The sequence below is a fragment of the Melanerpes formicivorus genome, unplaced genomic scaffold, assembly GCF_026170545.1.
Source record: "Melanerpes formicivorus ecotype bairdi unplaced genomic scaffold, bMelFor1.0.p_v2 SCAF_8, whole genome shotgun sequence".
NCBI classification, from domain to species: domain Eukaryota; kingdom Metazoa; phylum Chordata; class Aves; order Piciformes; family Picidae; genus Melanerpes; species Melanerpes formicivorus.
In genome coordinates, this window is record NW_027142360.1 from 14,089,763 (window position 1) to 14,111,099 (window position 21,337).

The 21,337-nt window shown below is 38.8% G+C and overlaps 1 protein-coding gene across 1 annotated transcript in view; it reads left to right on the forward strand.

Annotated features, from left to right (window-relative positions):
- TRIM24 (tripartite motif containing 24) overlaps window positions 1-21,337 on the forward strand; it is a 64,442-nt gene that overhangs the window by 37,019 nt on the left and 6,086 nt on the right. Inside the window, 14 exon segments of the mRNA XM_068142215.1 lie at window positions 2,391-2,538; window positions 3,213-3,345; window positions 4,610-4,726; window positions 5,841-5,955; window positions 7,328-7,474; window positions 8,501-8,618; window positions 10,544-10,809; window positions 11,340-11,504; window positions 13,025-13,201; window positions 13,968-14,103; window positions 15,243-15,315; window positions 16,708-16,876; window positions 17,428-17,741; window positions 20,499-20,631. Coding sequence (XP_067998316.1) covers window positions 2,391-2,538; window positions 3,213-3,345; window positions 4,610-4,726; window positions 5,841-5,955; window positions 7,328-7,474; window positions 8,501-8,618; window positions 10,544-10,809; window positions 11,340-11,504; window positions 13,025-13,201; window positions 13,968-14,103; window positions 15,243-15,315; window positions 16,708-16,876; window positions 17,428-17,741; window positions 20,499-20,631 — 2,211 coding nt within the window.

The window sequence follows — 21,337 nt, forward strand, 5'->3', positions numbered from 1 at the left end:
TCTCATTGCAAGCATAGCAGGACATATCAGTTAAAAAACACCAAAGGATATTGGGGATGAATAACTTCAGAAATCCTGTGAATTTACTTGAAGGCCCAGGCATGTAACAAGTTTATCTGTGTAAGTTTCCTTAAAGAGACCTGGAAAAGCTGTTTGTTTCCTTGGGTGTTGGTTGGTTTGGGGTTTTTTTTTTTTAGTTTGTTTGTTTGTTTGAGGGTTTATGTTTTGTTCTGTGGTTGAAGGTGTTTTCATTAAATTTTTAATATCTTTTTTAATCTCATTGACTTAGTGCCTGAAAGACATTTCTTTTCTTGTTTCTTCTTTTGCTTATTTTGTTTTCACTGTTGGGTTTGGTTTTTTTTACAGTAGAAAAATAAATACCCAGTCTCTTATTTCCCACTTTAAATTGCAAAAAGAACTCTGGGCATCGAGAGGCTTAGCATGATCATACCTCTCTTGGCAACAAGACTTACTTTTAAACTTCTCTCTCGTTCTGCAGTAGTTCACTGCCCAGTCAGCAGTGCTGCTGTGACTGATCCTTGGGCTGTGATGATCTAATCACTCTGGTTTTACACCACAGCCCTGCAGAGCATTATATTGGCACACCTGAGGAGGAGACAACTGGCAAAGGAGAAGGGAGTTTCTGCCAGAGAAAATGTAGGGTTGATGTAATGCCTCAGTGATAGTTGCTTGTTCTAAATATTTCTCAAGAAGCTGAGCCTAGTCCTTAAGACTATTTTCTTTTTTTCCCTACAAAATATCATTGAATGTAAGGGTTAAGAGCAAGTAAAAATCTTTAATTTCCTGATTACAATTAACTTCCTTTAATTGGTTTACTTAGATTTTCTTTTTTTTTGTGATGATCTGACTTCTAGTCAACTAGATAGGATAGGATAGGACTAGAATTTTTATTGTTAAGAGAAGCATGGAAAGAAAGAGAAAAAACAAGCAAGATGTTAGAAAAAAATTACGGTAAAATTTATGCCTCCTTTTTGTAAAGAAACAGGAAAAAGGGGCACAAGCCCAATTTTGTTTTCCATTGCAGATCACCTTTAATCGAAAGCAACTGGTTCAAACTCCAAGAGGGGTCAACCACCCTTGCATTGTAACTTCATTTCTCAGAAGATACTTACTTTGAGAGGCAGCATGATCCAGAAGAGTAAGCACAACATTGTGAATCTGGAACTCCTATGTTCAAATTCCAGTTCTGTCAGTAACTTGCTAAGGCAAGTTGTGTGCTAATGTTCCTCTTTTTCTTGAAGGGGAAACTGGGACAGAGTTCTACATGTATACTGTCTAACTGCATAGGATGTAAATACTTACTTCTTTAACTTAATCTGTATTTATCTTGTGTGGGTGCAAAAGTTGGGTTTTTCTTTTTTTTTTTTTTTTTAAATTTGGGAATTGAATCTAAAATTTTCCTCTTTTCTTCTTGCTAGCAGAATTCCTGTGATCTGTAGGATGTAGCAATCTTCAGACATATTGAGGCTGTTTGCATCAGTGCTAAATGTTGATAGAAATGGACGGTACTTCTCTAAACAAGTATCTGCGTAAACATGTTCACCAGAACACCAAAAGCACATAGAAAGTATGATTTTAGAGGCATTGTAAAGGAGTACTTAAATATTGTTAGATACACATGAATCAATGTTACCCTTCATGCATAGTTTTCAGCCTGTTGCTCAAAATGCAGGAATTTTTTTCTTGTCTGTGTATTGACTCCATGCAGAGAGGTTTTGGCCTGCTCTCAGGTTTGTTTTCCTCCATTCATTTTTTTTTTTCCCCCCCTCAGATCTCTTGAGTGTAGTCCAAAGAGCCCAAGGAATTAACAAGCTACAGTTTGAAAATTAGAATGCATTGGTTGCACATCTGTTCTGGGGTAGCTTTACTGATTAGCTTAACTGGAATGCTGTCTTTAAGGGGTGATGCAGAGATTCTTGAGAAGAACCCTGCTGTTCAATAGTGTATGTGCTTCCTGAAACTAAGCAGGTGAACAGAAATGAAGATTAAAGCTTCTATGTGGACTGAGGGAGGCTTCTAAAATTAGAGCAGTGCTGGTCATGTTCTCTTTAGTAAATACTTCACAAGAATGTGTTGTACGTAGTAAACGTTATATGGCTTCTAACTGTGCTGTGTTGGACAGACAGCAATGATTTGTCTTTTATGATGTTGGATAAAATAGAGTAACACTGATAAAATGACCACTTTCTTTAAGTCAAATTCAGTTACTTTTATGTAGTTAATTATAGTGTTCCTGTACCTCAGGCAGTTTTCTGTTCTCATTCCACTGTTTTTGGAAAAATGTAAAAATGCACAGATTATGTATGAACAAGAGCTTGTATGCATGCTCCATATTTATTTTAACAGCTACCTTTTCTTCCTCATGTCAGGTCTGCACAAGCTGTGAAGACAATGCAGAAGCCAATGGATTTTGTGTGGAATGTGTAGAGTGGTTATGCAAGACCTGCATCAGCGCTCACCAGAGGGTTAAATTCACAAAGGATCATACTGTGAGACAGAAAGAGGAAGTATCTCCAGGTAACACACTTGGTTTATAATTTTACAAAGAATATTTGTCTCCATTGGAAGAAGTTAGACCATCACATTTCTTTTTAAAGTTATACATGCCAAAAATGTCTTTCCTAATAAATCAATAAATTGCAGAATGGCTGGAGTCGGAAGGGACCCTAAAGATCATTTAGTTCCAGCCCCCTACCATAGACAGGTCTAAACCTCCCCTGAGTGTAATTTGAGGCTGTTTCCTCTTTTCCTATTGCTTGTTACTTGGGAAAGGAAACAAACCCCCACTTCACTACAGCTCCATTTCAGGTAGTTGTAGGGAGTGTTAAGGTCTCCCCTGAATCTCCATTTCTCTGGATTAACAACCCAGTTCTGTCTCCTCATAAGACTGGTGCTCTAGATTGTTCACCAGCTTCATTGCCATTCTTTGGATGTGCTTCAGCACCTCAGGAGCTGGTCAACAATAGAACTGTGCAATCACAAGGACTATCACCCTCTCCTTCATGTCTGTCTAGTCAGTTGAGGGGCAGACAAGTGCAGATGTTCACATACCTAAGATCAATTACGATGATACCAAACAAATGGTTTCAGACTTCTAGCATCCTGGTGAGGACTATGGTAAAGAAAAGCAGGAGAATGCAAATATTCAGTAATTTCAGGAGACTGAATGGACATCTTCCTTTGTTCAACAGAGGCAGTTGGTGTGACCAGTCAGCGACCTGTGTTTTGCCCATACCACAAAAAGGAGCAGTTGAAGTTGTATTGTGAAACCTGTGACAAGCTGACCTGCCGAGACTGCCAGTTACTAGAGCACAAAGAGCACAGGTATCAAAACAAAGCATATGTTTTGTGCAACTCACTTCTAGGAAGATAGCTTGGAGTTGGTTGTAGCTCTAGTTGTGTGGAATAGAGTCAGGTGAAGCAAGTGCAAAGTAAAATTTTCTGCTCAGAAATGAAGCTCACAAATGAACAGAGAAGGTACCCAAAAGAGTGGGGCTGGTGAGTGTGCAGTACTTTAGAATAATATTCTTCCAGTTCTTAATCTGGTGACTTAAGAAGAAGACATTTCTTCACTGTCAGGTTATTTGGATACAGTATTTTGCTATGCAGCTCTTCAGAGTACTTAGAAAGCACAGAGACTGTGTTATGCAACTGTACATTTCTGTGTAATTTTCCACTTTGTTCTTTAACATGATTATGTAACAAAACATTACCAAACAATTTCAGAACAGAGCAAATGGGCATTTTTTTCAGTGAAGAGCATTACAAAAGGAAGAGTAGCGCTAAAGTTTGACTACCCTGTAATTTGACCACACTATTCATATAACACTGAGATCTTTGGTTTATTGTTACTTGGTCATCTCTTACTGGCCACAGAAGATGAAAAGTAGGATTATATACAACTGCTGAGTATGAGACAGTCTTGCTGCCTAATGCATACAGCAATGATCTCAGACAGATGTACTCTTATAGTTACTGTGGTCACTGTACTTGATGTAGCCACCCAAAGAGCTTTCATGCCTGACCAAGTGAACATCATTAGGTGGAGAAGTGTTGGACACTTGGAACAGCCTAGACTTTGCTCTTGCAGAGTTGAAGCCTTCCTCCTCAGTTCTTCTTTTCTTAGGACTTTTATTTGTTTCAGAATGTGCCACCTCTTCTTTTTCTCAAATTGTTGACGATCTCAGTTCCTTGATGTAAAATGTTGCTGACTTCTACTGACTCAGTGATTTTTGTTTTTCCCTTCAGTTTCTACATCTTGATCTTGCATGAAGTAATGCTTTACATGCACTTCCACTTACAAAGTGATGACTACAGCACAAAGTTAATTTTCCTTTTGGTGAAATCAGGCTATAGTCACACAATATCCCTTTATATTTATCAAAACGATTGATTCTCAAAAGAATTGCTATATAGTCAAATCCGAGTAAAATACATCAGCATTTGCTGACATAATGCTTCCATCATGAAGGTTAAATTTTGGGCTTGAGCAACGTCATTCTTCAGTTAAAGAAGTCTTTTCTCTGCTTTTTAGAAAGGATATGATCATTTTTGCATGTGTGCAAGTAGTCACTGTTTTCTACTACAGGTACCAATTTATAGAAGAAGCTTTTCAGAACCAGAAAGTGATCATTGAGACACTAATCACCAAATTGATGGAGAAGACCAAGTACATTAAATACACAGGGAAGCAGATCCAAAACAGGTATGTATCAGGCTTGGAGGTTAAAACTGACACAGAGGGCAACATTATATGCACTGTGATTTTCATGAAATATTTAAATCGTGTGTTTTGTACCTCTCCTTTTGTCTTTCCAGAAAAAAGAAATTCTAAACTGTTCAGTCTGCCATAGTGGCTGCTGCCTGTTTAATGTACTTGGTAGTGTTAAGTAACTCTTCTGCTGAGCCTGTGGACTTAATGGGCAGCAATAGCTTGGGTGCAACAAAACAACTTACGCAATGAAGACTGTAGAAGGCAATCATATTCTTCTCCACCACTGGCACACTTATTTTATTAGTGTAGCTCCCTCTTAGAAAGTGAAAGGTTATGACTCATGTTTTCATAATGCTTGTGACACATTTGAAGATTTATGTAATACTTTTACGCCTGGGGCTTTTCAGGAGAAAAATAAATCCATAAAATGTGTGCTGCAGTAGGGCTTTGTGTCAGCAGAGTTCAAAGGCAGTACCCAGGAAGATTCAACACAGTACAGGATGCTGAGTGCCACTTGAATTCTTTGTCTCTCTTTACCTTTCTTTTGAGGCTGGTGGAGAGGGGAAAAAATAACAGCAGGCAACCTTCTCTTGTTGCATCTAAGTGGTTATTCTCCCTTGCATCTTAGCAGTAGTGGTTTCAAAATATAAGATTATGCTTTGCTTTTATGAGTTTGAGTACTAGTGTTGAAATAACTAAATCAGAAAAACTATTTATTGCTTGTTTCTGGAGTGCCATTCTACTTTAGGTGGAAATTAAACTGGTTTGATTGTCAATGGACCATACCAGAAATGTGCCAGACAACTAAAAAGAATTTCAGTTACTGTGAGCATTTAATTTTTATCAGTGACAAATGTCAGTAATTTTACAGGTGGAATCATCAGAGTTTACCATCAGTTAATTAATCTGTCATGGAGTCACTGGTACTTGCTCTTTCTATTTCTCCCAGTAATTCCTCTGACTATAAATATTGGATGGTATATGTATTTATTGATGCAAATGATCAAGAAATATTTGTAGTCTCAACAACAGCTAGAGGGGAGATTTTTTTTTGGTAGTGTTTGTGAGCCTAAAAACATAATTTTTCTATACTGTCTACTTACAGAATTCTTGAAGTGAATCAGAATCAAAAACAGGTGGAACAGGATATTAAAGTTGCCATATTTACACTGATGGTAGAAATAAACAAAAAGGGAAAAGCACTGCTGCATCAGTTGGAGGTAATTTCATTTCTGTCGTAAGAAAGAAAAATGCCAGTCTTAAATTTCTTTTTGGTGTGGATTCACATTAAAATAAAATCTATATCTAGCATTTCCAGGCAGAAAGGGACCTGGGGGTACTGGTTGACAGTAGGCTGAATATGAGCCGGCAGTGTGCCCAGGTGGCCAAGAAGGCCAATGGCATCCTGGCCTGGATCAGGAACAGTGTGGCCAGCAGGAGCAGGAAAGTCATTCTGCCCCTGTACTCAGCACTGGTTAGGCCACACCTTGAGTCCTGTGTCCACTTCCGGACCCCTCAGTTTAGGAAAGATGTTAACTTGCTGGAACATGCCCAGAGAAGGGCAACAAAGCTGGGGAGGGGTTTGAAGCACAAGCCCTATGAGGAGAGGCTGAGGGAGCTGAGGTTGCTCAGCCTGGAGGAGAGGAGGCTCAGAGGAGACCTTATTGCCATCTGCAAATACCTGAAGGGATGGTGTAGCCAGGTGGGGGTTGGTCTCTTCTCCCAGGCAACCAGCACCAGAACAAGAGGACACAGTCTCAACCTGTGCCAGGGGAGGTTTAGGCTGGATGTTAGGAAGAAGTTCTTCATAGAAAGAGTGATTTGCTATTGGAATGGGCTGCCTGGGGCTGCCGCCATCACTGGAGGTGTTTAGGAAGAGACTGGATGGGGTGCTTGATGCCATGGTTTAGTTAATTAGATGGTGTTGGGTGATAAGTTGGACTTGATGATCTCAAAGGTCTTTTCCAACCTGGTTCACTCTGTATTCATTAGCCACCCCTGCATATCCTTTTGCAATTCCATAGTGATGTCCCATACCAAGCCACCTGAGCAAGTAGGTTTTTTGGGGTGAGAATAGGACAGTGTGTTTTGGGGGGGGTTGTTGGTTTGTTTGCCATTATTATCTGTTTCCTGCTTTATGAATCAAGGCTGTGTCTGAGATCAGTTTCTTTCTCCATACTTCTATAATTTGCTTTTGCAGTTTGCTCATGCATAATTCTAAGTGTCAGGCATGAAAAGTCCATCAGAATTTTTCATAAATTCAGCAATCCAATAGCAAATCAAAAGAGAGAATTGTTTGGAATGGATATCTGGAAAAATATCACATCCAATTGTATTTTAAACAGTGTGTGTGTGTGGAGAGAGGCACAAGTACATATGAAAACGTGTCATAAGAGCAAAAGGGAACCTGCACAGAAAGTCCTGGTATCTTGAATAAATGTACACTGACTGATAGCTGCAGGCAGGGGGCATGGGGTTCTTTTTAGAAGAGCTATGTGAAACCATTCAATCATTGTGACTTACAAATACGAAAGCTAATCCCTGGTAACTGTAAAATGAACTCTTTGGCTGAAAGTCCTTTTCTGCTTGCAGACTCTGGCAAAAGAGCATCGCATGAAACTTCTGCAGCAACAACAGGAGGTGGCAGGTCTCTCTAAACAGCTGGAACATGTCATGAATTTTTCCAAGTGGGCAGTTTCCAGTGGGAGCAGCACAGCACTACTGTACAGTAAGCGCTTGGTAAGGTTAGGAGGATAGCTCTCTTTAATTTGAGACGATACTTCTGGCAGATTCACATGCTCATGCTTGTCAGTAATACTACTGAATCAGAATTTTTAATGACTTCCTACTAATTGGAACATTTGTATGTAATTTTTAATGGATTTCTCTTAAGTACAAAATGTTTCTAATACTTAGCTCTTTGGTCACGATTCGTTCCTATTACACTACCATAGAATTATTGCAGATCTGCAGAAATAGGAATAACTCCTTTTTTTCTCCAGTAAAAACCATGAAGCCATGAAACACTGGGAAAAATGTTGTATATTGCATCATCTAGGCTCTTTTCAGTACTTGTTACAGCTTTTGAGTTCGCAGTCAGGTGATACTTACATAGCATAGAGTCTGATGCCCAGCATTTTAATGTAAAGCCTACTGTATTGCTTTGTTCTATCAGACTTACCTCCCACTAAGTCTCCAAAAATTGATAAAAAGGGAGCTCAGGCTTTTGCTTGTCCATGCAAATGATATGAAGTTAAATATTGCAATGCCATAATGGCACTTAAGACCAAAAGGATATGGTACTTGGAAAGAAAAAATAATGGCGTAACATTGGTTTGGGGGAAAAAAAAACAAACCAAACCCCAACCAACCCCCCCCCATTTACATACTTGCAAATAGTCCAAGTCACTGAATTTAAGGACCAAGTTTGTGGAAGGATATGTGTTTCTGTAGGGGAGAAGAATTTTTGTATTTTTAGTATAGGCTGTAGTTAATTGCTGTCTAAAAATAATTTGGGAATAAGGGGTAGATGTAAAGAATGCCTCTTTTATTTGTAACTTCAACAAATCTCTTACCTCAGTTCTCTAGGGGATTGCTTAGGGCTCTATTGTTCTGGGGATTTGGGATTTTTTTTGGTGTTTGTTTGTTGGGGCTTCTGTTTGGTTGGAGTTTTTTGGGTTTTGTAGTTTTTGCTAAGACTTCCTATGCTGTTTGGATGTGGCTTTGGCCCCAGATTAAAAACCATCTGTTTTGTTCCTGTCTTAGATTACGTATCGGTTACGGTATCTTCTCAGAGCAAGGTGCGATGCCTCACCAGTGACTAACAATACCATCCAGTTCCACTGTGATCCTAGCTTCTGGGCTCAAAATATTTTTAATCTAGGTATGATAATGTTTTATTGACTCTTTGGCACCTTGAGACTATTTTGAAAGCAGCTTTCTTTTTGTGAGGATTAATAGCACACTGACTGTTCATTTCCTGGTTTACTCTGTTAGATTTCTTTCCTTACCTTTAGAAGACATTTGTGTTGTATGGGAAAAAATATGATTTGTGAATACTTAAGATAAATTATTAACAAACTTCCCTTATTTGAGTGGTATGTGTGATGGTGAGTAGCAGCTTTCAGTTTCCTGGGCGAAACATACACCTTCTGGTTTTTGAAATAAGGAAAGCGATCTATAATCCTGCTTCACATCCTAAGAATTCCAGAAGTCAGTTTCATTCTGCATCTTCTAGCTTTTTCTCCTACTTCAGTCCCATTTTCCTACATTGAAACCCATAGCAGCAGCATATGTTCAAGAACCCCCATTTCCTTTATTTAGAATAAACCTTTATTTAGAATAAACCAAACCAGGTTGGAAGAGACCTTCAAGATCATTGTGTCCAACCCATCAACCAATCGAACCCACCCAAACAGCTAACCCATGGCACCAAGTACCCCATCAAGTCTCCTCCTGAACACCTCCAATGATGGCAATTTCCTCCCTTATTATGCTGAACAAGATGCCTTGGAGAACTGCGATGAAAAGGATGCTGATGGATTTCAGACTAAGAAAAAAATAACAACATTTAAAGTGTTTTGATACCATAAATGTTATAATAATCCATGGTTCTAAAACAATGAAAAGGAAATTATTCTTTATAGTACCTTTGTTTAAGTAGCTATACCACAGATGTTAAGTCTGGAAAGACTTTTGAAGTTGTAATTAGTCTTGTAGAGTACAAAACAAAAGTGCAGTAGGGGTTTGGCAGTTGATTGTAGTATAGTCAATACCATTCTTTGTCAAGGTAATTCCTTCTATAGAGAAGGAAAATAAAAATTTTGACTGTAGTGAAGTATCTCCTTCAGTCCTATATGGGAAATACTGTGACCATATGGAAATAGTATTGTTGATGTTAGGTTTTTGCCCTCATCTGCACTGCAGCGCTGCAGTATGTTGCCTGGCCTCTCTCTGTATATCTATGTCAAGATAAGGGCTTAAAATGATGTTTCTTGCATAGCTTCTCAGCTCTTGAGATGAAAAAGAGGAATTATAAAATGCAAGTTTCCTTCTCCTTCAGATAACCTGCCCCCAAAATGAACCCAACAAAACTGCACATGATCCATGGGATATAAGGAGAGAAGTGGCAGAGGGTGATTTCAGATTCTGTAATAGGGATTGTTGAAATGTTGTGTGGTATACCCAGTTCATGAGGTGACCTCTTCTGGGAAGTGGCCCCAAATCTCTGGGAGAGAGGGGAGTATGAAATGTCTGTCTCCCATTTGTATTAAAATGTTGTTGTACAAAATTCTACCAATCGCTGTAACTAACTCTCCGTCTTGGACCAGAACTTCCCCTACTCTGTTTGAAACAAAGAAACTGCCTTTATCATTTATTGTATAAAAGAGTGTGCTATTCCCTTAAATCAAATCCAACTCTCTTCTAGTTGTAATTCATGTTTCTTGGATGAGGTAGCCAGAATTTTACATGACAGTTTAATGTAATCACACTATATATCTCTTCAGATAAAATGTCTCACCCACCATTAATCTCTAAAAGTTGCCTGTCTTGTCAAATTTCCTTCTAAATCATTGGAGAGAGAGAAAATACCTTCTGGAGATGTCCATCACATCCTAGAACTAGTAGTGTGGAGCAACAGAGAGTATCATTTGAGTATTCCATGATGTTGACTCAGGACAGAAAGGATCACAATACCTTTAAAGTTTTATGATAGATTTAAAACTTTTTAACAGATGATTGGGTCAAGATACTCTTTCCCACTGAAACTTTCCTCCTTTGCTCTTCTATTAATTTGGTTTAAACTAGGTTCTTTGGTAATTGAAGATAAAGAAACCCCACCACATATACCCAAGAGCCCTGTGATGGAAACAAACTTGCAGCCAACAGGCAGCTTACCTTCAAACCAGTTGTCTAAGTTTCCAACACAGATCAGCTTAGCACAACTTCGCCTCCAGCACATGCAGCAACAGGTCATGGCTCAGAGACAGCAAGCTCAGCGCAGAGCAGGTCCAGTGGGTTTACCAAATCCAAGAATTCCAGGAGCCATGCAGCAGCCTCCAGCTTCTCATCAGGTGAGTTGTGACTAGCTACAGAGAAGACTCTTTTTTCATGGCTCTAAGGGAAACAGTAAAGGCTAGATACATACTGGAGATAGCTTAATCTTTAACACACAGTTTCCTAAGTGTGTTAGGGAACATTTTCTTTACTGAATGAGTGCTTTAAATTTGGCTGACAAAATGTATGGTAGCATTCAGCCCATTTTTATTCATTACAAAACTAATCATATAGTTTCCAACTGTATATAGTACTGAGCTACATATTTTGTGGTTTGATCATTCCTCCCCACCCCCAAGGTGTTTTTTTCCCCCCATGGAATAGTGGTTCTTCCATATAACTTTCAAAGTTGGAAATACTCTCACTGGCTCTTGTAATGTATCTGTGTTTATTATATCAGAATAACTCAAGCCCATATATTATGTAATGTGTAATCAGTCAGATAAATTATCTAATTTGTGAAGAGTTTCAGAAGTTGAGAAGGGACACTTTGAAAAAGTGGCCTCAGGTAATAAGCAGAATGCTTTGTTTGTTTGTTTTCATGCAGGCACCTCCACGCCTGATTCATTTTCAGAATCATAGCCCCAAGACCAATGGTTCAGCTCTTCCTCCACAACAGTTGAGATTTCCCCAAAATCAGAACCTACCAAGGCAAGCAATAAAGCCCAACCCGTTGCAAATGGCACTCTTGGCACAGCAAGCTATAAAACAGGTAAAGTTTCTTTCACTGTTCATTTCTCATGTAGAAATAAAGCAGCAAGGATGCTTTATATCATCTTTCTTTTATGTTTCTAGAATGGAGACTGCACATTTCTCTATGACAAGATACCCACAGTTTTCTCAATAGAGAGATAATTGTCAGGTTTCTTTCACTTTGGCAGTTGTAAGCAGCTGAAGCATTGTGGACGTGAGCCACTGAGTGTGCTATGTGGGGGTTCATTCTTTCGTTTGCTACTACTGTGACTTCTGGCCACTTAGGCAAAACTTAACATGGACATGGGCTGCACAGTACAGTCAGTGAGTAGAAGAATGGAAAATCCCACTATTTAGTTTGATGTTAGTGACTTCACTAGGAACTAGGTACAAGCTTGACTTAAAAGCTGTAACTGTCACCATTCTCCAGAGCATGCCAAATCTGAATGTGTACAGATGAGAAAATAGAAAGACCACAGTTGTAAGAATGGTCAGTGCCCAGCTGATCAGTGGTTGAACTGGGGCAGAAGCAAATGCATCATGTGTTTTGTGGATGTTCAGGAAGGCAAATCTTTATTAAAAAGTATATTAACACATGAGTTTTTAGGAAGAAAAGAGAAAATAATGTTACAAGAGGTAAGCAGGGAAGAATCAAATTTGTCTAATGTGTGACCTGGTTCATGTTTGCAGTGCTTGTGATGTCAGAGAACTAATTCCAACTGAACTGAAGAAAATTGTACAACATCTAAGAAAAGTTGTTGTAACAAATCTAATCCACTTCTGTTTTGTGCCCCTGAAAAGAAAATTGTCCTTTTTGCAAGCCTGTCAAATATTTTCATTATCTGGTAATGTTTTTCTGAAACTAGAAACCAGTAAAGAGAATGACTGACTAAAGAATTGAGCAGAGTCACATTTTGTCTTAAGTTGCCCTGAAATTCCACTGAAGTAATTGAAAACTGGATATGCCTAAATGAGAAAGAAATACAGTCTGACTTCACTGTGCACTTCATATGATGGTGTTAAAAATCTATATGTGGGTGGAGATCCAGTCAGCATTTCAAATTCTTAATCACTTTAGGTTGTTAAAGGGAAGCACCACATCAAATTCTTGATGGCATCCAAGTGGCACTAAAGCTATTTATTTAATAAAGCAGTGGAGCAGTTGTGCATTCAGCCTATTATCTGTAATGCTTTCATTTCACTAAAACTCTTACATAGCTTCCACAACACTATCAGGGCAGCATGAAATATTAATAGATACTTAACATGGAGATATAGCTTTGAATTTAAGAATTCACATACATTTCTTCTATTTGTGGTTTTCAACCACTTGTCATCTTCCCCTGTCTTGTAAGATTGACTCTTGAAATGAGATAACTTCGGAGTAAATTGGGATGTTATGTTTGAATTCAACTTCTTGAACTAAGCTGCTTGTTTAGCTGCTGAGTTAGAACCCTTATATGCAGTAGATGTGTTCTGTTGGGGGTAGGGGTGAGTGAGAAACAGAGCTGAATTATGGATTATATTTTTTCTTTTTAGTGGCAAATTAGTAGTGGACAAACTTCAACTGCCCTTTCAACTGCAAGCAGCACATCTACTCCATCCAGCCCAACAGTCACTAGTGCTGTAGGATGTGATGGGAAGACATCTGGTCCCCCTGTGATAGATTTAAGTTCTCCGATGGGTAGCTCCTACAATCTACCATCTCTTCCTGATGTGAGTGTAACATAAGAGCAGTGTTTTATGGATTCTCTTCTGAAGCAAGTCTCAATGTTTGTGTTACATAGAAACCTTTGAGACTGACATTCTTGTTCTGTTTGTTAAAATGAGAGTTTCAGGAAAAAAAACAGTGTAGGATTGCCTACATGTTGATTACAATATTCAAAGCTGGTTTGGGAGAGAGCTATTAAGACAACTAAGAAAAATAGCAGTGCAGGTTGTAATTGGACTTGCTTATTTCTGCATATTGTCTTTCCACACTCCATAATGACACTAACAAACCCAAGTTAGTTTAGCTTTCAGTTACTATAGACAGCACTGTTTTCTGGTGGTATTTCTGGTAAACTTGTAACATTTCTAGAATGTACTTTTAAGTCATTGAAAGAGCTATCTTAGGTAGGTGTTAATTGTTAGTATCCTGGATATATTCCTTTTATCTTTTCCTTTTAATACTTCTTTTCATCACATATCCTCTAACTTGCTTGGGAGCCAATGATAGAAGGAACACTGTAGGTTCATGTTTTCTTAAGCTTCTAAACATCCCTTTCAAGCAGTTTTGGACATTTTGAGAAAGCAAGATTTCCTGTTTTAAAGTAACTTTGGGTGACTGAAATTTGGTGAAATATATTTTGGTCTTCACCTTCAAAAATATCAACGTGACAGAGGCATGGGTTGTCTTTCTGTTTTGGGGGAAGTTTTGATGTTTGTATTTCCCCCCCAGCTGCCAATACTAATTGCTTCCTTTGTCTTCTCCTTCTTCTAGATTGATTGTTCAGGAAACATCACACTGGATAATGTTATAAGAAAGGATGGCATTGCAGAGCCGAATCAGCCAAAACCCCCTTCAAACAGAACTGTGCAGTCACCAAATTCATCTGTACCATCACCAGGCCTCTCAGGTAACTCGAATGTGCTGCAGTTCTCTGTTTAAGTGGGGTAATGGTAAAAGATCCTGTGTCAGTGTTAACACTGCTATTAGAATTAGTTACTTGTATTTTATAGCAAAGATGAGAAGTACAAAATGAAGGCAAAGTTGTAGAAAGCCTTGTAGGAGGTAAAGCTGAGACAATATTTTAGTGTTGTGAGTAAAAACCATGGCTGTATCTTAAAAACCTGGAGGGAAGAACATAGTAAATTTTAGCAAACTATATAGAAATCTGTAGAAAAATTGCACTCTTAGGGTTGCACCAAATTAAAACCCAGAAGCTATGATAAGAGAATTATTTGAGAAAGGAAGATAGGATGTAAAAGGAGACAGTGTCTACAAATGAGGACTTGGGAAGTTCAATTTGGATATTAGAAAATCTTTTCTGCTGGAAGAGTAGTGCAGCACTCACACAGATTCACCAGAGAAGTTACTGTTATGGGCAGCTAAATGTGGACTTGAAGGACCCAGGGATTTCCCGTCACCATGCTTCATGGCAAACAGCAGCTGCACCTTACTCCCATTTCATAGTCTGGTCTGTTGTGGGACTAAGCGAATGTGAATTCCCAGTAAGCACTTGTGCAGTGTTTGTGTGCTCACTGTGGTGTTCCTGTGCTTGGGCAGGTTAGCTGGGACAAGTGGATAATGCATTCACAGGCAGCACAAGCATCCCACTCTGGTTTCTTAGGACCAATGCTTAGTGAAAATGTTTTTTGTGAGTCTTTTACTGTCTGGTCCCCAGTCCTCTCTCTCATTAAGCTATGAGACCTCTTCCTACTCACCAGCTCATCTGGCTTCAATTTTCCTACCAGATTTTCTGAGAGATTTGCTAGGAACTTTATTAAAAGTTTGACAAAACAAATTCCATTAGGTCAAAACTGGGATCAGCCAGGCAAAGGTATTGATCTGTCAGCCTTCTAGACCCCTTTTTAGTTGTCTTACCTCTGTTACCCTATGTATCTCATCTTTTCATGAATTTGTAGTAAATGAGATATGGGTTAAAGAAATGACACTACAGGAGAAATTTCCCCCCAAACCTGTGTACTTCTCTGAGTCACATCTTGGACTTGGCACGGGCCTGTGTGTTGTTCTAATCTGATTCTTCTATCCTAGGAGGAGTCAGTGTGACAAACATACACCCTCCAATTCGATCACCCAGTGCCTCCAGTGTTGGGAGCAGAGAGAGGTAAGGAAAGAGTGGGAAAGAAGAAAATGTTAACTTCTACCTATACAGAACCTGTCTCAATTTCTACCCTCATTAATGCACATAGAAGCCAATTTGCCTCACCTTCTCTGTTAACAGGCCAGGCTTGATGGTTATTACAGCACTGTCTGCATTCTAAAAAGTAGTAGTTTCATTTCTAAATGTATTAATAGCACATCTAAAAATGTATTAACTGTGTAAATGATGGCTAGGTTGAGGTTATTAGAATGCCAATTCTGAACTAGATTTTAAAATCAGAAAAATCAGCTAAAGGAAAAAGTTGCATATTGGAAGTCCTGATGAAACTACAAATTACTTCAGAATTCAAGAACTGATGTTACAAAGAGGGTTGTTAAGAATTTTCTGCCCTTAATACAGTTAGGTGAGCACTGTATATCTACTGAGAGTCTACACAAATGTTTTTATCTCTTAGTGACGAAATATTAATGAAAAAATAGATTTGCCCAGTGTTGTTTGTAAAGTGCAGGTCCATTGTGTTCCAATAAATAGAGCATGCATCTGACAAGATTAATTTTTTTGTGCAGAGAAAAATTAGATGACATTCATCTTACTGGAACTGGAAATGCAGATGCTGTTTAAAATAGAATAGCTTTTTCTCTATTCCATTTACGTGGTAAATTCTGTGAAAGGACTCCTATGAACTGTGTCAAGGTTTGTCTGAAGACATTGTTACTTGATTCAGAAAAACCCTGTGATTCCACGTACTGCTGCTGGAATTAATTTTGTTACATTCAGAAGTCTTCATTGTGATGAAGAACTCCCAAATCACCAAAATGCAAACAACAAACTTGATGTTTTTGAGTTTGGTTATCCAGTCTCATCCTGTTACAACTAAACACATGAAAAAAGGCAGATCTAGACCTACAAGTAGGAGCCTAGTTTTGGTACAGCTGTAAGAAACTCTTCAGTGATAGCATAAGTATGCTTTATCTGTCTTACTAGCCTGTGTGGTTTACAGTTATCAGTGCAGCTCTGGAGAAACATTAGCCTTCCCCAAAACACAGCTGCATCTCCTTCAGAGTGGGTAATGATCAGTAGCTTTTCTTTTTTTGTATGGCTTAACAGAAACAGAGGTAATTTATGAATCTTGCCCTAATGGGAAGTCAGACCATGAGCAATCCTCCAGTTACTGAATTGCACTGTTAAAATATTCCCTTACTGTAATGGCTTTTCAGTATATAGGAAAGGATGTATCTTGGATATTGTACTCTAGAAAAGTAATACCACAGTGCTCAGGATTCAAAGCAGCAGAGTGGATTATCATCCTGAGCTCTCTCAAAGTGTTAGCATGCAAACAGTATGCAGTTCTGGCTCTTAATTTCCCTTCTTCTTGACTCTTTCTGTCATTTGCAGTTCTGGCTCATCTAGCAGGCCACCAGGAGCCGATTCTACGCACAAAGTCCCGGTTGTGATGTTGGAGCCGATCAGAATTAAACAGGAGACAAGCACCCCGACTGAGAACTTCGATTTCCCAATTGTTGTAGTGAAGCAAGAAGCGGAGGAGGAACCCCGGCCTCAGAATGTAATATTAACAGTCATAAACATCTTTCTCTTTGGTAGAGGGCATTTTGCATGTGTGGAGAATAAAATAGGTTTCTAATATTCTGTCAGGGGGTTTTTCAGGGGAAAGCAAAAAAACTAAATTAAAGGAGGTGAAATCCAAACTTAAACTAGCTCTACTGCCAATTCAATTAACTAACTGATGTGATCAGACTGCTTTTGTCACTGAAAACCTGTGAAGGTAGGAAATCACATGCAAAAAAAAATTTCTTTTCTTACAAAGGGAAGCACTTCTAATCATAGTGGAGTAACATCCATAAATATGATCATAAATAAGACTTTTGGGGCATCAAAGGTTAGGTTTTTATTAGTGGAGCACTAAATAGCCTTTCATAGCTAATTTGATGTGTTTAGTTGCCTGATGTTATAATGGCATGCTAACTTTTGCATGGGTGTTGCAAGTTACACAGCCCCTTGGGCACACATTTGTTATTCTGGTCAGTTTACTTGTTGCTAGGACCGTGTAAGTTCACATGAACAACATAATCCGTCTTCTTTTGTTTCTCCTTACAGCCCACCTTTTCAGGAAGCATACTTACCTCATTGTTGTTAGATAGCAGTCATAGTTCCACTTCTGATGAAACCATCGTAAGAACAGATGCACCAGACAGCACAGATGATCAACCAGGGATACTGCAGGAGAAGACACCTGGTGGAAAGACAGGATGGATAGGTCCTTCCCACATTGGGGAGGGCAGAAAAGAGGATGATCCCAATGAAGATTGGTGTGCAGTATGTCAAAATGGAGGGGAGCTCCTTTGTTGTGAGAAGTGTCCCAAAGTATTCCATCTTTCTTGTCATGTCCCTACGTTGATGAACTTTCCAAGGTAATTACGAGCCCTTCAATTCCATCTAAACTTGCCTGAAAAGACATAAGGTTTGTACTGTGAAACCCAGTACGAGACGTTTCTGCCTCAAAGGAAGCAGTATCTTCTCCAGAGTTTTGAATCTAGAAGATTTATTGATTGGTGAAAATAGAAATTTGCAGTGAATCTGCAGCTTAACTTTGCAGGTCTGCAGCCACAATAATGAAATTTTTCATTTATTTGGCAATTAAGCAAGATCACTTACATCTAGGCCATCTATTTTTGAAACTGGGCCACAGAATTGCCAGTTTGTCATTAAATGCTTTAAAGGTGGCAGGAAAAAAATTAAATTTCTATAATAATGGTTATAAAAAGCTTTAAATATCTAAGCTAATATAGTCTTAAACACATTGCTGTAGTGCTAGCATCTTCTAGTAACGCCTCATTCGATGTTGAAACAAGCAGTTTGCTTTCTTGATTGGCTGTTACAAAGCCACAAGTAAATTTCTCCAGTTTCACAATATAGTCTTAAGTATGATGTTGCATTTGTAAGCATTACTGGCATTTCCTTCTGGAATTAGTGTTATTTGATTAAAATAAATGGATTTTTGCAGTGTTCCAACTTGGAAATGCCATGCAAGAAGCTTATTAGATGAAAGCATCTGTCATAACATGTTTATCCTTTACTGCTTTTATAAATATTAGATTTTCTTGTTAATATCAGCTAGTGTGCTGGTGTAAAACACTCGGGTAGCAACTTAGTTTAGTACATAGATCATCTCTTTGCTACTCTGAGCAAGCCAATTTCAGCAAGCATGTCTACTCTTTTAATGTCATTTGAAACGGCACAAAATGTATTTTACCTACAGAAACTTCAAATCACAGTTTGGTTGGGGGTTATTTGTTTGTTTTAAATGAAATGATGGTATGTTACGTCATTTGTGCCATGAGAAATAGCCAGTGAAGTTACAGGGAGCACTTAAAAAACATTTGTGCTCTTCTGACAAGAAAAAAAAGAATATATCTTTAAGCAATTAGATAACTCTATGATACTATGAACTCCGCTTTTAATAAAGCTTTGTTTCTATTAAAGTTAGTTTCAAGGTTAAGTCTTCAGAATTTCTTTCTGAGGAGCATTCTGTGGAAATTGAGATCATGATGTCTTGGGGCATGGGAACCAAACCCAACTGGCCTGGCAAGTGTTCAGATCTGTAAATGTACATATTAATACAGATGCACTGTGTTCCAGGACTTCAGAACCACCAGTTAGAATTCTAGCTGTGATTCTAACTGTGGTTCTTGAAGTCCTGGAACACAGTGCATTTGTACTAGCTGCATTTTCCTCCTAGATTCAGATGTACTGGGGCTTAGTTCTTATCTTTGTGGAGTGTGGAGTTTTTGCAGCTGTAACAGTCTGCTCAACAAACTTTGGTCTCGTATCATGAGTTCCTTCAAACACACAAAATAGTTTCTTTATTGTTTCATCAGCAGGGTCAGGCTACTTCTTTTGTGACTGCTTTTTAAGCTCTTGCCTCTGGTGGATAGAAAAGTTTCTCCTTGTAGTCACAGGATGGCTACATCTTTTTTCCTTCACTCCAGTTCACCATGCTCTTCCTGGATATTTAAATGCATAATTTCTTCATCTTTCATATGTTCTGTATCATAAGATCATGGCCTGAATCTATTTTTTTTCCTTTCATGCTAGTCCAGACACAGAGGTGACAGTGTCATATAAATAACTATCAAGTTAAGACAGTAGAAGGTCTCTCTGAAGGAGAATGCTGATTATTCACTGCTATATGCTGCAACTAGCAGTTGATGGAAATCTTTGGATCAATGTGAATAAAAGCCTGTAGTATTTTTTACTTACATTTTAAAACTAGGAAAGCTTCTGCCTCACTAGCAAAATTAACTAAGAGATGCTCAGAAACTATTTCCCATTTACAAAGACCTTACAGCACGTCTCTGAATAAGTACCTTTGAGTAAATTAGATCTCCTAACTGTTTATTGTTGAATTCTATCTGCTATGTAAGAAGTACAATTCAGCCCTCTTGTGGCTAACTGGAAGCATGTAAGTTTCTTCCTTTTGTTGGAAATCTGTATTAAAAACATATACTTTCATAGGTTTCTCAAACCTCACTGAACAAAGCTTGCAGCTTTAATTTTGTTCTGCAAAACAGAACCAAACAACAATCCCAAACCAAACAACAAACTGTCCTTCTAAGTCTGTAGGCTTTTCCTAAAGTAGCAGATAATATTGTGAACATCTGAAAGTTTTGGGGAGTGGAGAATTTCAGCCTTTCCAAAAATCTGGTCTAGGAAAATCAAGATATAGTAGCAATATGTTGTAGGTCAAGCTTGTAGAGAGAATATATAGTTCTTGCCATATAGCACTAGCACTTTTCCTTCTGGTTGGCCTATACAATTGCATCAACTTATCTGTGCTTTTAAGAAACAGAACCCTTGATAGTGCTTTTCTTGACTCCTATGAGCTCAAGTGAAGGTTATTGCACTAACAGAGGTAAGCAGCATTTGTCTACTATGAAAAACCATTTTTCTGTTACACCATTAATGACACCAGTGCCGTTAAAAAGGAAAGAACGTTCTAGTAAAGCTTTTTTTGCCAGCAGTCCCTACCTTTTATAGTGTTTAAAAACCAACAGCATGATGCAGAAACAAACACCCTGCAAATGAGGAACTTAGCCACAAATATGTCAAAGACTTTTGCACAGTTGTGGAACATCACTGAGATCAATGTGTCTGTCTGTTGTCTTTAGTGGAGAGTGGATTTGTACATTCTGTCGGGATTTGTCCAAGCCAGAAGTTGAATATGACTGTGATAAACCTGCTCATGGCTCTGAAAAAAGAAAACTTGAAGACAATGTGGGTTTGGCACCAATAGACCGTAGGGTAAGGATGAGTACTGTTTTGCTGCTGCTGCTGCTTGTATTCTGAAATGCATCACTTAAAATGTAATGATGGATGTATCAAGAAAAGTGTGTCCAGCCGGTCTAGGGAGGTTCTTCTCTCCTTCTACTCTGCCCTGGTGAGGCCACACCTGCAATACTGTTTCGGGCTTCCCAGTTCAAGAGAGACAGGGATCTGATTGAGAGAATCCAACAGAGAGCCATGAAGATGATTAGGGGATGTGAGTACCTCCCCTATGAAGAGAGACTGAGAGACCTGGGGCTGTTTAGTCTTGAGAAAACTGAGAGGGGATCTCACCAATGTGTATAAATACCTCAGGGGTGGATGTCAAGTGGAGGGAACCAATCTCTTTTTAGTGGTGTGCAATAATAAGACAATAAAAAACAGGTTCAAGCTTGAACATAAAAGATTTCATCTCAACATGAGGAGAAACTTCTTTACAGGGAGGGTGATCACAGTATCACAGTATCACAGTATCACTTAGGTTGGAAAGGACCTCGAGGATCATCGAGTCCAACCTGACACCGCAGACCCCATGACTAGACCATGGCACCAAGTGCCACGTCCAATCTCCCCTTGAACGTCTCCAGGGTCGATGACTCAACCACCTCCCTGGGCAACCCATTCCAATGCCGAATGACTCGCTCGGTGAAGAACTTCCTCCTCACCTCGAGTCTGAACCTCCCCT